The sequence below is a fragment of the Mauremys reevesii genome, linkage group 26 (assembly GCF_016161935.1).
Source record: "Mauremys reevesii isolate NIE-2019 linkage group 26, ASM1616193v1, whole genome shotgun sequence".
NCBI classification, from domain to species: domain Eukaryota; kingdom Metazoa; phylum Chordata; order Testudines; family Geoemydidae; genus Mauremys; species Mauremys reevesii.
Window position 1 is genome coordinate 466383 of NC_052648.1, and position 15108 is coordinate 481490.

General features: G+C 46.5%; 1 protein-coding gene across 1 annotated transcript; it reads left to right on the forward strand.

The window, feature by feature from the left end:
* Positions 1-2129: 2129 nt before the first annotated feature.
* Positions 2130-12773, forward strand: LOC120391610 (tetraspanin-33-like). Its single transcript, XM_039515458.1, has 10 exons — positions 2130-2222; positions 2605-2808; positions 2860-3039; positions 3386-3443; positions 4344-4468; positions 7785-7859; positions 8577-8672; positions 9412-9552; positions 10623-10784; positions 12198-12773. Exons 2-10 carry the CDS (start codon positions 2665-2667, stop codon positions 12291-12293), a joined length of 1077 nt encoding a protein of 358 aa, XP_039371392.1. The 5' UTR covers positions 2130-2222; positions 2605-2664; the 3' UTR covers positions 12294-12773.
* The last annotated feature ends 2335 nt before the right edge of the window (positions 12774-15108 follow it).

Below are 15108 nucleotides of genomic sequence, written 5' to 3' on the forward strand. Positions count from 1 at the left end.
ACATTTTTAAATACATCAGAAGCAGGAAGCCTGCCAAACAATCAGTGGATGATCCAGGTGCTAAAGGAGCACTCAAGGAAGACAAGGCTGTTATGGAGAAGCTAAATGAATTCTCTATCAGTCTTCACTGCAGAGGATGTGAAGGAGATTCCCACACCTGAGCCATTCTTTTTAAGTGACAAATCTGAAGAAGCAGCAAAGAGTCCTGTGGCACCTTATAGACTAACAGACGTATTGGAGCATGAGCTTTCATGGGTGAATACCCACTTTGTCGTATGTGGATTTGGAGCTCATGCTCCAATACGTCTGTTAGTCTATAAGGTGCCACAGGACTCTTTGCTGCTTTTACAGATCCAGACTAATACAGCTACCCCTCTGATACTTGAAATCTGAAGAACTATTCCAGATTCAGTGTTAGTAGATGATGTTGTGGAACAAATTGGCAAATTAAACAGTAATAAGTCACCAGGACCAGATGGTATTCACCCAAGAGTTCTGAAGGAACTCAAATATGAAATTGCAGAACTACTCACTGTGGTATGTAACCTATTGCTTAAATCAGTCTCTGGACCAGATGATTGGAGAGAAGCTAATGTACTGCCTATTTTTTAAAAAGGCTACAGAGGCAATCCTGGCAATTACAGACTGGTTAGCCTATCTTCAGTACCAGGCAAATTGGTTGAACCTATAGTAAAGAAGAGAATTATCAGACACATAGAGGAACACGATATGTTGGGGGAAGAGTCAACATTAATTTTGTAAAGGGAAATTATGCCTCACCAATCTATTCGAATTTTTTGATGATGTCACCAAGCATGTGGACATAGACCTATCCATGTAAATTCTCGGTGTGACTATGTTTGTTGCTGGGGTGGAGGTTATGTTACTGGATGGGGTGAGGTGAGGAAGGCCAAGAAATTGTGCCCCAGTTTTCATAATCTTTCTATGGGGCTTATCCTATCTCTACAGCCGTACCAAATTCATGTCCACGAAAAATGCATCACGGACCGTGAAATCTAGTCTCCATGAAATCTGGTCTCCTCCATGAAATCTGGTCTTTTGTGTACTTTTACCCTATACTATAGAGATTTCATGGGGAAAACCAGCATTTCTCAAACAGAAGGTCCTGACCCAAAAGGCAGTGCAGGGGGTCACAAGGTTATTATAAGGGGGTCATGGTGTTGCCACCTTTACATCTGTTCTGCCTTCAGAGCGATGTGGCTCAAGAGCAGCGGCTGCTGGCCAGGTGCCTAGCTCTGACGGTAGCACCCTGCCAGGGGTGGTGAAGAAGTAAGGGTGGCAATACCATCCTATGCCACACTTGGGTCTTGCTGCCTTCAGAGCTGGGCAGCTGGAGAGTGGCGGCTGCTGGCTGAGGGCCCAGCTCTGAAGGCAGCAGGACAGAAGTAAGGGTAGCAATACCATACCATGCTACTCTTACTTCTGCACTGCTGTTGGCGGGGGTGTTCAGAACTGGGCTCCTGGACAGCAGCTGCCGCTCTGCGGCCGCCCAGCTCTGAAGGTAGTGCCACCACCAATAGCAGCACAGAAGAAAGGTTGGCAATACTGAGACCCCCCCTACAATAATCTTACAAACCCTCCCGCCAACACTCTTTTAGCTGAGGACCCCTACAACTGCAACACCATGAAATTTCAGATTTAAATATATGAAATTTATGATTTTAAAAAGTCCATTTTCAAAATGGACTGTGAATTTGGTAGTGCCCTACCTATCTCCTTTTGAAACCTCTGAGCAGACACTGCTCGTTCGACCTCACAGCCTCTCTCTCACATACACTCACCCTCGTTCAGACTCTTACAAAACAGCCCAATTTGGGATTCTTAAGGACAACAAATAAGATCTCAGGCCCCCGCATTCATTTTCCTGCAGGGTGCAATGCAATGGTGCCACCTGGTGCATGGTCTCCAAGTCACGTGAGCAACTGCACAGCTTGGAGTGGAGAGACATCTGCTCTGTCAGCCTCTGCTAGAGCTCATCTCCCTGGAACGTTTGGGCCAGTCTTGGGATGCCCAATATATCTGCAAATGGCTTCTCAGCAGTACTAAGAGTGCCCCCTGACCCAGCCTACTCCAGCACCTAGCTGCTCACTTCCCTCCTGAGCCTAGAACTCAAGAGCTCCTGGATGACCCAATTCAGCAGCAGAATGATGAGCCTAAGGAATGGAGACCAGGAATAAGTGAAGGTTCCCAGCAATGGAGAGGTATGTTTGGTGAGGAGTGCAGGCTGGCTCAGTGAGACGAAGCCCACTTTGCCACTGCATGTACTGCTCAATCTGATGAAATTTTGTCTGTCTCCAGTGCTGGGCATGTGGCACCTTTCACTGTGTTTACTTTGAAGGCTGATTTAAAAAAAAAATTGTAGGAGTCTCTCTCTTTTTTACGTGTGGGGGTGAAGGGTGAGTTCTCGCAGGGTTCCCATTCCAAGTGCCTCTCTCCTCATTCCAGTTGCCAAGCACTCTTCCTTCTCAGTGAGCCATACCCAAGGAATAAGGGGCTGGAACTCCAGTTCCTGGGAACCTGCCTCTCTGATGCACAGAATCTAGTCTAAACCTGTTTCTTCCTGTCTCCTCTGACATTTCACAGGCAGCTTGGGCAGAATCTCTCTTCAAATGGCTTCTCTTCCTCCTACTCTCAATAACCTGAATGGAAGAATGCTGCCCCACCTCACTGCTGGGCTTCTCCTTGCCTTGGCCTCCTCTTCTTTCAGCGTGTCTGAGGTCTTCATTTCAGGAGTTTAGTTTGCCTAGTCAGCCTGTCCTACTGCAGCTGCAAGAGAGCTGGAAACAGGTAAGTGACTTACACTAGGAAACACGTGGCAAACCTGACTGTACATGTCAGTCTTCTCCCTTTGTGCCTGTAACACTCCCTAGAGCACATGACCCAGGCACCAAGAATCAGCAGAGAAACGGACTCCACAGCTGGGAGAGTGGTCCACTGTTATCAGAGACTCCGACACGAACCATGAGAACAAACCAGCTCATCAAATACACTTTGTTTGTCTCCTGTTACCTCTTCTGGGTGAGTCTGAGCGGAGCTGGGGCTGCCAGTCCCAGGGTGGGGCTGCCACTGGCTTGGCAGCAAGATCACTGCTTGCAAGGAAACCCACTTTCAAAGTCATCCCAGTGAAGAGTCAGTCTGGCCAGTTGTGATACTAGGACCCTGTGGTGAGGATTGCAGGGTGCAGGTCCCTTGTAAATTGCTAATTTGCCCTCTGGTATCCCTTCATCTGGGCACCCCTTGGGCGGCTGCAAGTCCTGCTTCTCTTCTCTGGCTGGGCAAATGTCTCCTGCTCCCAGGATTAGATGCTGTTGGGGATTTTTCCTCTTGCAAAATGATGAGTTTGTCTCTGATTCGTCCTCCCTAGGTGGCCAGTGGGCTCATGGTTGCAGTTGGCATTTATGCCAAACTCTCTAAAGAAGCAAGTAAGTACCATTTCCTCTCCCTCCTGTTACCAAGCTGGAGTTTAGATAAAGCTAACGAAGTGACTGCAGGGTAATTGTGCAGTCATTGCTCTCTTCCCAGTACAGTATGGAGATGAGCTTTGTGGCCCATCTCCGGCTAACAGTTTTCAAATCACCCTCCGCCATCATTCCTGTATGTCACTCCCACATGGTGGTGCAGGGTGTTGCCCAATCTTTTTGATGGATCTACCAGGGTGAGAAGGATTATTAATAACCATGTACATTTGTCAGCCCCAAAGACTGCTGAGTGTCCAGCAATATTCAATAAACAAATTACAAATGGATCAAATAAGGCGGTGCGGCCTAATGAATGTCTGAGAACTCTGGAAAGTAAATTCATGAGGGAGCTCAGCTCCTTCTACCAATGCCATGAACCTGAGGCTTCATTGCCTTTCACAGTTTCAAGGCTGGAGAATAAACCTCCAAGCACAAATCCCCCCTCCCTTCGATGTGCCATTTGTATTTGCTGAGCACTAGCTATGTGCTTGGTGCTGTACAGACCATAGAGACAAACATGGCCTCTGCCCGGAAGGGTTTACAGTCCAAGGTGACAAATGTGTTCATCAATTAAACATGTGGACCCCAGGCCACCTTGTAGTGCAGAACTTTATTTGGTGAGTGTTTTGTAATCCTGTAGCTCTGTGATGAGAAGGTGTGGCTAAAACTGACAAGTGCGGGGAGGAAATGTGTTTCAAGGGGAGGGTTGGGGCTTGCCCTGGAAGGCTGGTATGTGGAACTTGTCCAGCTCAGTGTTCTTCTGTGAGCTCTGTAGCCATTCTTGATACTCTGAGGGGAAGAAGAAGGAGCAGGATTTGGCTTGCGCTAATTTCTTACTTTGCCTTGTTTTTCAATTTCTGCCAGGTGCTGTGGATTCGCTCCTCGCTGATCCCTCACTGATCCTGCTTACGGTGGGGATCCTGATGTTTGGCATCACCTTTGTGGGGTGTACAGGAGCCTTGCGTGACCTGCCTGTGCTGCTGAAAATTGTAAGGAGAGGCTAGTGGGATGATTTCTTCTATCTGATAGGGATCCCTATGCCTTGGGCTGCCCTTACTAGGCAACTTCCTGCCTAAAGAGAGTACCTCAAAGAGTGGAGTGTAAACCTGCTCCACCTGCATTAGAAGATCAATTTTTGTCAGTCCCTTAAGTGTGTGCTGAAGGGGGGCACTGGAAGTACTAGCATGTTACTGAGCTAGTGGGAAAATAGCACATCAACTGCATGAACAGCAAGGAGAAAGGAAAAAAAAACCAGTGAATTCCTGACCACACTAAAGGCCGAACTGCCATCGTGACTCATAACTTCTGCTCCCTACCTGTCTCTTTGGCTGCACAACCAAGCAAAAAGATCTGGTGGCTTGTGCCAGTTCTGTCACCTTTTAATGTGGCCTGTTTTTCACATTTGCATCAACATTTTGCCATTTACACTATTTGTCCCAAGTCGAAGGGTTGTTTATAATATTTGCCCATCAGAATCCACAGTTGTTGCCTTTATGGGAATTTTGCAGAGAGTTTGCAAATGTAACATTCCTCCAGGTGTTGGTATGAGGTCATCTTGGGGATAATTTCATTGCGGAGTGTCTGGAGGCACAGACATGCTACAGCAGTGCAATGCAAGAAAGTGTGTCTGATATGTTTGGAGACTGCATGTTTCTTGTAGCTACTGGAATCCAATGTGGCTGGAAGAGGTTTAGGGTGTGTTCTTTTAATTTGCAAATAACAAAAATTCCCGCTTGACAGGATTTAACATTTCCCAGTAATACAAAAGGAAAGGTTCCTTCTCAGGTGTCAGCTAATGTTTATCACTATAGCTGCGTAAATACTGGCCCCCTCCAAACAGTGTCTTGGAATATTGGCTACAATTTAAAAATACACAGTGTCCTTATGTGCTTCTGAGCTGACCTTCTGAGCCCTCAAGTCACGCTCAGCAACATTTGGGTGAACAAATTTCAAAATGGCCGGTGTGAAGATCTGTGTAGGAAGAGCACTCCGTAAGAGTTATATTTATGCAACTGGAGAACAGAAACAACCCCATCTGCCTTATGTGACTACACTCAGGCTGAATTTTGAATGCTGGGAATCAAATGCGCAGACTCAACATGATAGAGAGAGTAAAAAAAAAAATTTCACAACTTGTCAAATAAACCTGAGGAAATTGCTGACTGCAGGAAAGCAGCAAAAACTCACTGAAGAAATTGTTTGCTAACATAGTGAAGCAGAGAAGAATTGATTTCCCTGTGCTGGTTCCTCTCCCCAATGGGAGATTTAACCATGCTAATGAAAAGATGCTATTTAAACTAGACTGGACAAAACACTGGAGAATAGACTGTAGGGAACAACAACCAGCCCCAGAGATGGGCTAACAACACGTGGCACATACCTAACCTAGCACTTTGCAACTTCAAAGCAAGCCAGGAGGCGAGTGTTATTAGCTGACTTCATAGGTCTTTTCCATCACTAATAGTTGAGATTCCATGACAAGGGCACTCTTAAAGACAAGTGGTAGCCATGTTAGTGTGTATCAGCAAAAACAACAAGGAGTCCTTGTGGCACCTTAGAGACTAAGGCCTGGTCTACACTGGGGGGTGAGATCGATCTAAGTTACGTAACTTCAGCTATGTGAATAATGTAGCTGAAGTCGACGTACTTAGATCGACTTATCATGGTGTCTTCACTGCAGTGAGTCGACTGCTGCTGCTCCCCCGATGACTCCGCCTGCCCCTTCGCGGCGGCGGAGTACAGGAGTCGATGGGAGAGCGCTTGGGGATCGATTTATTGCGTCTAGATTAGATGTGATAAATTGACCCCTGCTGGATCGATCGCTGCCCGCTGGTGGGTAGTGTAGCCATATCCTAAGGCTCCTTCCAAGCAGCTAACATGGATTTATAGCTCAATACAATAATCTATAATGCACTAACTTTTTGTCCTATGAAAACAGAGATGTTAACTGCCAACTTCACCTTGAATGACCTCTTACAATATGTAATTCCTTATGCTAAACAACCTGTTCCACTTTGTATTTAGCTGTAACACTCTGAGTACCTTTCCCAGTCATGAAGAAGAGCTCTGTGTAAGCTCAAAAACTCGTCTCTTTCAGCAGAAGAAGTTGGGCCAATAAAAGATGTTACCTCACCCACCTTTTTGGGACCAACACAGCTACAACATTACAAAACGCAGCTAATAGGGCAGTGACAGTGGCAGCAAAGTCAGAGTACGTCTCCCAGCCTAGGCTGACAGGTTTGGGCGAGCAGAGCTTGCACTGGAGGCTGAGCCCCAGCCCAAACTTCAATTTCAAAGTGCTGTCGCTAACGCTATCTTTAAAACACTAGTGCAAGCCCCATTAAGCCCTAATCTGGGCTGGGAGGCTTGCTCCAAAATGCTGACCTGACTGTGGAGTCAGTGCCTGTTCCATTAGGACAGGCAATCTCAGCTCCATCACCAGTGCTATAGCAGAGGTACTGGGGCATTTTTGTCTAAAACATTCTAATCATTTTCTTCTAGCCTCACCTGCAAATGAAGCGTGGAGGCTTGTGGGAAAACCAGCCAGGAGGAAATTCTGCTCTAGACCATGCTGTATTCCTCAGCTGGGACTTGTAGGCAAGGGACTTGACTCTCTCCAGAACATTTGGGTAGTGACATTTACCAGCAGTAGCACCATTTAGCTATGATGGGGAGCCATATCTTGTAATAACACTGGTATCCAGGTGGTTGCCTGGAAGTTCTCACATTCAGCCCTCCTGCTGCAAGGAGGGCTGGGACCTGAAAAAATGACAGTGTAGTGCAGGCAGGAGACAGCCTTTTATGCATAATCAGGCCTGGTCTCTCTAAGGGGCTGGTAATTTAAACAGTTCCCCTGATCAGCCAGGTCTTAGGTTTGTCCCCTGTGTTCTTTGCAATGTTTCAGCTGCTGTGTCCTCTTGCAGAATCTGCAACTAGATTTTCCAAGCCTTCCTGCACAGGGCGCATCTCTGGAGTTTCCAGGGATTGTCTTGTTCGTAACAGGTCCTAAGCAGGCCCCAGTGCCTTGGGAGCCTCCAAGATACGGTATTACTGAAGGGGAAATGCTGGTTCATTGCACCTGACATCTGATTTCCTCTGGACTGTTGGAGGTGGAGGATGATCTCATTGGAGCTCTGGGCATGAGTATTAACACACATACACAGCAGGGCGAATGTACATGACACATCATAGACATGGCCCCAGCCCCACAGAGCTCTTGCTCTAAGGGCTCTTGCATCGATGCTGGCAGGGGGGAACTGGTTGCTATACAGGTTGTTCTGATGATCTCACCCCTTCATTTTTCAGTTTGCCTGGATTTTACTGATCATTCTCATTCTCCAGATCGTGGCTGCTGTCCTGGGATTTCTCTTCTCCGGCATGGTAACTGCAAAGCCAACTCCAAAGCTGGTTGACACTGCTGAATTAGACAGTTGCATTTGGCAATATAGTTGCATGAGCACAGATCTAGAAGTCAATAACACCCTATCAAGTATCAGAGAGGTAGCCGTGTTAGTCTGAATCTGTAAAAGCAGCAAAGAATCCTGTGGCACCTTGTAGACTAACAGATGTTTTAGAGCATGAGCCTGAGCATGAAGTGGGTATTCACCCACGAAAGCTCATGCTCTAAAATGTCTGTTAGAATAAGGTGCCACAGGATTCTTTGCTGCAGTAACACCCTATGTAGCCTTGGGCAAGTCTTTGCCCCTTCCTGCCTCAGTTTCCCCTCTGGAAGATAGGAACATTAATACTTCCTCTACCTGACTGTGTGGTTGTCAAGATTAATCAGGTAACATCTGAATGCATAGTGTAGTGTGCTGTATATATGCAGAGTATTTATACTCTGGCTGCCAACTGGGATTCAGGTCAACTTTCTCCATCTGCACTTTTTGGGAGGCGAATGGGGAAAAAGGCAGCCACTTGGGTTTCACTTGCATTTGTCCCTGTGACATGCTCAGATAAGGGGTGCCTCAGAGAGGCCAGATGCCAGAGACAAGACTTGGGTCCAAAGTGCAGGAAATGGAAGACAAGGGGAGCGTCTGAAAGTCAATGAATCTGCCTGGTAGATGCTGACAACTGCACTGTCTGTGTGTCTTGCAGGTGTTGGAGAAAGCAGCATTTCTGATGGGGAAAGCTATCTCCGGTTATAGGGATGACCTAGATTTACAGAACCTTATTGATTATATACAGAAAAAGGTAATTTAAAAACACCTTTCAGATTTGTATCATGCCTTGCTGTTTAATTATTTCAGTGAAGGCAAATGGCCAAACATACCCTGTCTCAGATCCTCAGTCAGTGCTGGGATCTCAGTGCCAGCCTTAGACCCTCACATACACATGGAGTCTAAAGACAGCTTCCCATTGTCTTGCCAGGCCCCGTGCTCAAGTCAGTGTTTTCTCCACTCCTCAAACCACAGCAAGGAGAATGGTCTCCATTTATTTTTTTGTGTTCCAGGCAGCAGCTGTGACTTTCACCAGGGCAGCTGGAAACAGGGTGAAATTCACCGTGGGCCAATTTAGGGAAACCCCATTTTTGCTCCCTGTTTGCACCATAAGACACAGTTGCTTCTCCCTCCCAAATTGGATTCCTAAAGTCCCCTGAAAGTCTCAGGGTCTACCTGTGAATACCCATGAGAGAGGTGAGAGAGAGATGGCTGAGTCAACCGTGTCTCAGAGGTGGGGGGCTGTCTCCTGTTCCAGCCGCTGCTCAGACACTGGTAATCCGAGGAGGCTGTGAGGGAGTTTGACTAGATTCCAAAGATTACAGTTCTCCTTTACTGGATTGTAGGGGGTCTTCTGGACAGTTTATTCCTACCCATGGGTAACTTATCTCACAGCTATTCTCAGAACTCCTGTCTGTACAGTCCTGTGCATACCTGGGCCCTGTGTAAACAAGCAGCTACTCCAGGGTCCTCCTTCTGTTTCACTCTCTCAGTTTGAGTGCTGTGGGGTGCACTCCTACAAGGACTGGTCCCAGAATATTTACTTCGAGTGCCAAGACTCCAACCCCAGCCTAGAACGCTGTGCTGTGCCTTTCTCCTGCTGCATCCAAAAAGATCAAGAGGCAGCCATTACTGTAAGTCAAATCTGGCCACATTTTTCTGGTTAAAATCTTTAGGTTTTTATTTAAAAAAAATCTCCACTGCAGCACGTGGTTGGGAGCTAAGGACCCATATTAAAATAAAGCCAAAGAGATCAAGTAGGAAAGTATCAGAGGTACTTTGCATTTATATAACATTTCATGTCAGGATCTCAATGCAGTTTGCAAGGTGAGGTCAGTATCATTATCCCCACTGGGTTAGGGAAACTGAGGCACAGAAAGGCGATGTGACTTTACTTAGACTATACAGTGAGTCTGTGGAAGAGATGCAAACAGAACCCACATCTCCCAATTCCAAATCTCCTGTTCTAACCACTTAACATGCTGCCTGTCTGTAACATAGCTGCTTAGACCACCAAGAACAAAGCAGTGTTCTGTTCTGGTTGTTTGATTGGGCCCATCACTATGTATCAGAATCATAGGACTGGAAGGGACCTAGAGAGGTCATCTAGTCCAGTCCCCTGCACTCATGGCAGGACTAAGTATTAGCTAGCCCAGGGGTGGCTCTGGAGCCACATGCAGCTCTTCAGAAGTTAATATGCAGCTCCTTGTATAGGCACCGACCCCGGGGCTGGAGCTACAGGTGCCAACTTTCCAGTGTGCCAGGGGATGCTCACTGCTCAACCCTTGGCTCTGCCACAGGCCCTGCCCCTACTCCCCCCCTTCCCGCCCCCTCCCCTGAGCAGGCTGTGCCCTCACTCCTCTCCCACCCCCGAACCTCCTGCATGCCACGGAACAGCTGATTGGGAGGAAGGGGGAGATGCTGATCGGTGGGGCTGCCGGTGGGTGGGAGGGGCGGGGCAGGGCGGGGGGAGGTGCTGACGTATTACTGTGGCTCTTTGGCAATGTTCATTGGTAAATTCTGGCTCCGTCTCAGGCTCAGGTTGGCCACCCCTGAGCCAGACCATCTCTGATAGGTATTTGTATCAGACACCTGTCCCCTCCCTCTCCTCTCAGGGTCAGGCATGTGGTGACTACTTCAGGGGGGAAAGAGCAGATCCTGTTCCTCACTCACTAAACTCTTGCTGACTCTTCTCTCCCTGCAGAGTGTTCTCAACAGCATGTGTGGCTATGGGACCCAGAACCTGAGATCATGGAAAGCAGAGAGTCTGATATACATTGAGGGCTGCTTGGAAAAGATTGTTGGCTGGGGGCAGAGAAACCTGCTGCTTGTTGCAGGGCTAGCAATAGGACTGTTTTTCTTGGAGGTAACTGAGGCTGTAACAGCATTAAGATTATGTCTATTCTAGAAAAGTGCATCAGTTTAACTAAATCAATTAAAAACTAATCGAGTTAAACCAGTGCAAACACTCAAGAGCAATGCACTTAAACTGATTTAAGCTAAATTAACATAAGCAAAGGTTAAATTGGTAATTTACTAATCCAAGCTAAACTAATATCAAGCTCCTTGATGCAAACTACCTCCATGTATAGAAATGCATCTATATTAGGAGTTTGCATTGATTTAATTAAATTGATTTTGAAATAAATGTGGTTAAACCAGTGCATTTTTCTAGTATAAACAAAGCCAAGAATCTGCTTGGTTAGCTCTATGAATGATAAACACTCCCCTCCATACAAAGTTTTCAAAGTTAGTTGGGTGGCTAACATTAACAGAAGAGTCTGCAGAAGAGAAGAATGAGGGGGGATTTGATAGCTGCTTTCAACTACCTGAAAGGGGGTTCCAAAGAGGATGGATCTAGACTGTTCTCAGTGGTACCAGATGACAGAACAAGGAGTAATGGTCTCAAGTTGCAGTGGGGGAGGTTTAGATTGGATATTAGGAAAAACTTTTTCACTAGGAGGGTGGTGAAGCACTGGAATGGGTTACCTAGGGAGGTGGTGGAATCTCCTTCTTTAGAGGTTTTTAAGGTCAGGCTTGACAAAGCCCTGGCTGGGATGATTTAGTTGGGAATTGGTCCTGCTTTGAGCAGGGGGTTGGACTAGATCAGTGTTTCTGAAACTGGGGTCGCTGCTTGTGTAGGTAAAGCCCCTGGCGGGCCAGGCCAGTTTGTTTACCTGCTGCGTCCGCAGGTCCGGCTGATCGCAGCTCCCACTGGCCGCGGTTTGCTGCTCCAGGCCAATGGGAGCTGCGGGAAGCGGCGCGGGCCGAGGGATTTACTGGCCGCCACTTCCAGCAGCTTCCATTGGCCTGCAGCGATGAACCACGGCCAGTGGGAGCCGCGATCGGCCGGACCCGCAGACAGGGCAGGTAAACAAACTGTCCTGACCCGGCCCACCAGGGGCTTTCCCTACACAAGCGGCGACCCCAGTTTGAGAAACACTGGACTAGATGACCTCCTGAGGTCCCTTCCACCCTTGATATTCTATGATTCTAACACCTAAATCCATAGTTAGATATACAGTACTAAAAATATAGTGACATATATGCTTAGGCACCTAAACAAGTAGCCTGAGTTTCACAGGTGTTGAACTCCTGCAGCAAGCATGAAAGTCAGTGCGGGACACAGTCCTTGGCACCAGAACCTTGGGTTTTGTCTAGAGGGTAAATTACAGGATTTTGTGGTCCCTTCCCTGCATTCCCCCTGCTCTCAGCCCTCAGGGATGTTGCTTTCAGGTGTTAGTGAATCCAGCCCTAGTGACTTCCTCTTCCCTTCCAGATTCTTGTGTTTTCCATGGCCGTGATGCTCATTTACCAGATTGACTTTATTATACAGAAACGGAAAAGCACAAGGAGGAGAGGCCCCGAGAAATAAGTCTGTTGCTCCCAGCAAAAGCCCAGCATGGTCTCTATTGCCGCTGGTGCAGTCTATGAAGAAGGAACAAACTGAGATCTCAGTCAAAACACTGTGAATACCCCAGAGGGTGCCAGAGCTCATGCCCCAGGTGAATGAACAGACACTGGAAAGCATTTTCTGTGCACATGAGGCAGAGGCAACTGCTGCTTGGAAAGGACCCTTGCTGCCTGGTGGGATCATCTGATGGGTCTCTCACTCTCTCCTCCCGCACTGTTTTATTACCATGGACATTTGCACAAAACCAGATCTTTCTTTTCTGAGATTCCTAATGCTTATTCTCCATCTGTGGTCAGAGTACTCTGGTTGTTTTAGCGATCACTTTGGAGGACAGGATTACAATTGAAAAGAAACTTGACAAATTGGAGAATTGGTCAGAAATCAACAAGGTGAAATTCAGTAAAGACAAGTGCAAAGTACTACACTTAGGAAGAAAAAAGTCAAATGCATAATTACAAAATGGGGAATAACTGGTTAGGTGTTAGTGCTGCTGAAAAGGATCTGGGAGTTATAGCAAATCACATGAGCCAACAATGAGATGCAGTTGTAAAAAAATGCTAATATCATTTCGGGGTATTGTAACAGAGTTCCCAGAGAGGCAGGTGGATAGCCCACCTAGTTTCCAGCCTTGCCTCCCTGCAGAAAGGCCTTTCAGTCCAGTTCCTAACCCGTGTATGGGGCTTCGCTTTATCTCAGGGTTTTCAATGTCCTTGCCCTCTCCTTACTAGAGGGGGAGTGGGGTGGAAAGAACCTTACACTCCTCCTGCAGCAAGGGCAGTTGGCAGGGGAACCTGGTCCCTCCCACTCTACCAGGTTCTTACCCAGGGTCCTATGAATGCCAACAGTGTCCAGCACCCTGGAATGCCCTCCACTTTGCCCCTGGGCCATTTCCTACCATCTGTCTCCCACATGCCTCCAAGTCCTATATAAGATGATAAAAGAAAATGAAAAGGTGGTGGACATATCCATTCAAGTGACACCATCATAGGACCTAATCACATCAGACACGCCATCAGGGGCTCGTACACCTGCACATCTACCAACGTGATATATGCCATCATGTGCCAGCAATGCCCCTCTGCCATGTACATTGGCCAAACCGGACAGTCTCTACGCAAAAGAATAAATGGACACAAATCTGACATCAGGAATCATAACATTCAAAAACCAGTGGGAGAACACTTCAACCTCTCTAACCACTCAGTGACAGACTTGAAGGTGGCAATTTTGCAACAAAAAAACTTCAAAAACAGACTCCAAAGAGAAACTGCTGAACTCAAATTAATATGCAAACTAGATACAATTAACTGTGGCCTAAACAGAGACTGGGAATGGTTGGGTCATTACACTAATTGAATCTATTTCCCTATGTTAAGTTCTCCTCACACCTTCTATGGGCCATCTTAATTATCACTTCAAAAAGTTTTTTTTCCTCCTGCTGATGATAGCTCATCTCAATTGATTAGACTTTTCCTGTTGTTATGCATACTTCCACCTTTTCATGTTCTCTGTATGTATAAATGTCTCCTGTCTGTGTGTTCCATTCTATGCATCCGAAGAAGTGAGCTGTAGCTCACGAAAGCTCACGCTAAAATAAATTTCTAACTATAAAGATAGTTAAGCTCTGGCGCAGGCTTCCAAGGGAAGTTGTGGAATCCCCGTCATTGGGGGTTTTTAAGAACAGGTTGGACAGACGCCCATCAGGGATGGGAGAGCTTTACTTGGTCCTCCCTCAGTTCAAGGGGCCGGACTAGAAGACCTATCAAGGTCCTTTTCAGGTCTACATTTCTGTGATTGTGATAGCACACTCAGGGGGCTTTGATCACAGTGGGGCGATTAGCAATTGCTGCAGCGAAATTGTGAATCTGTTTACAAGTACCAGTCCCTTGTAATAACTAATGGGGAATGTGCCAAAGGGACAGAACTGTTTCGTAATAAAGATTTCCCCCATTTTCCATGAGGTGCCAGTTCTTTGGAGTTTTAAAGCCACAAAGTCCCTGTCATTGGAGGCTACTGGCTAGTGCAGTCCCTGGGGGATTTGTATCACAGGCTCTGTGTTCAGCCATATTTGCATGTACTGTAACTATACAGGTTTCAGAATAGCAGTTGTGTTAGTCTGTATCCGCAAAAAGAACAAGAGTACTTGTGGCACCTTAGAGACTAACAAATTTATTTGAGCATAAGCTTTCGTGGGCTACAGCCCACTTCATTGGATGCATGCAGTGGAAAATACAGTAGGAAGATATATATATATATATATACACAGAGAATATGAAACAATGGGTGTTACCATACACACTCTAATGAGAGTGATCAGTTAAGGTGAGCTATTACCAGCAGGAGAGAAAAAAACTTTCTGTAGTGGTAATCAAAATGGTCCATTTGCAGCAGTTGATAAGAAGGTGTGAGGAACAGTGTGTGTGTGTGGGGAAATAAACATGGGGAAATAGTTTTACTTTGTGTAATGACCCATCCACTCCCAGTCTTTATTCAAGCCTAATTTAATGGTGTCCATACAAGTTATTGCCAGGAATGGTTTCTTGAAGAGCTGAACCTTCAGGATTATATATATATATATATTTTTTGTCATGGTGCTAAAGGGTCCAATCATGTTAAGAGCATCCAGCTCCCATTCACTGAGCAATCCTCACCTTTTATGATCACAAATCCAAACTTTTTTGGGGGGGAGGGCGATGGAACCAAACACCTTTTGCATCTGAAAACTACCAGTTTCCTTCAGCAGCAATTACAACTTTCCAGGCTCATGAAAATTTGG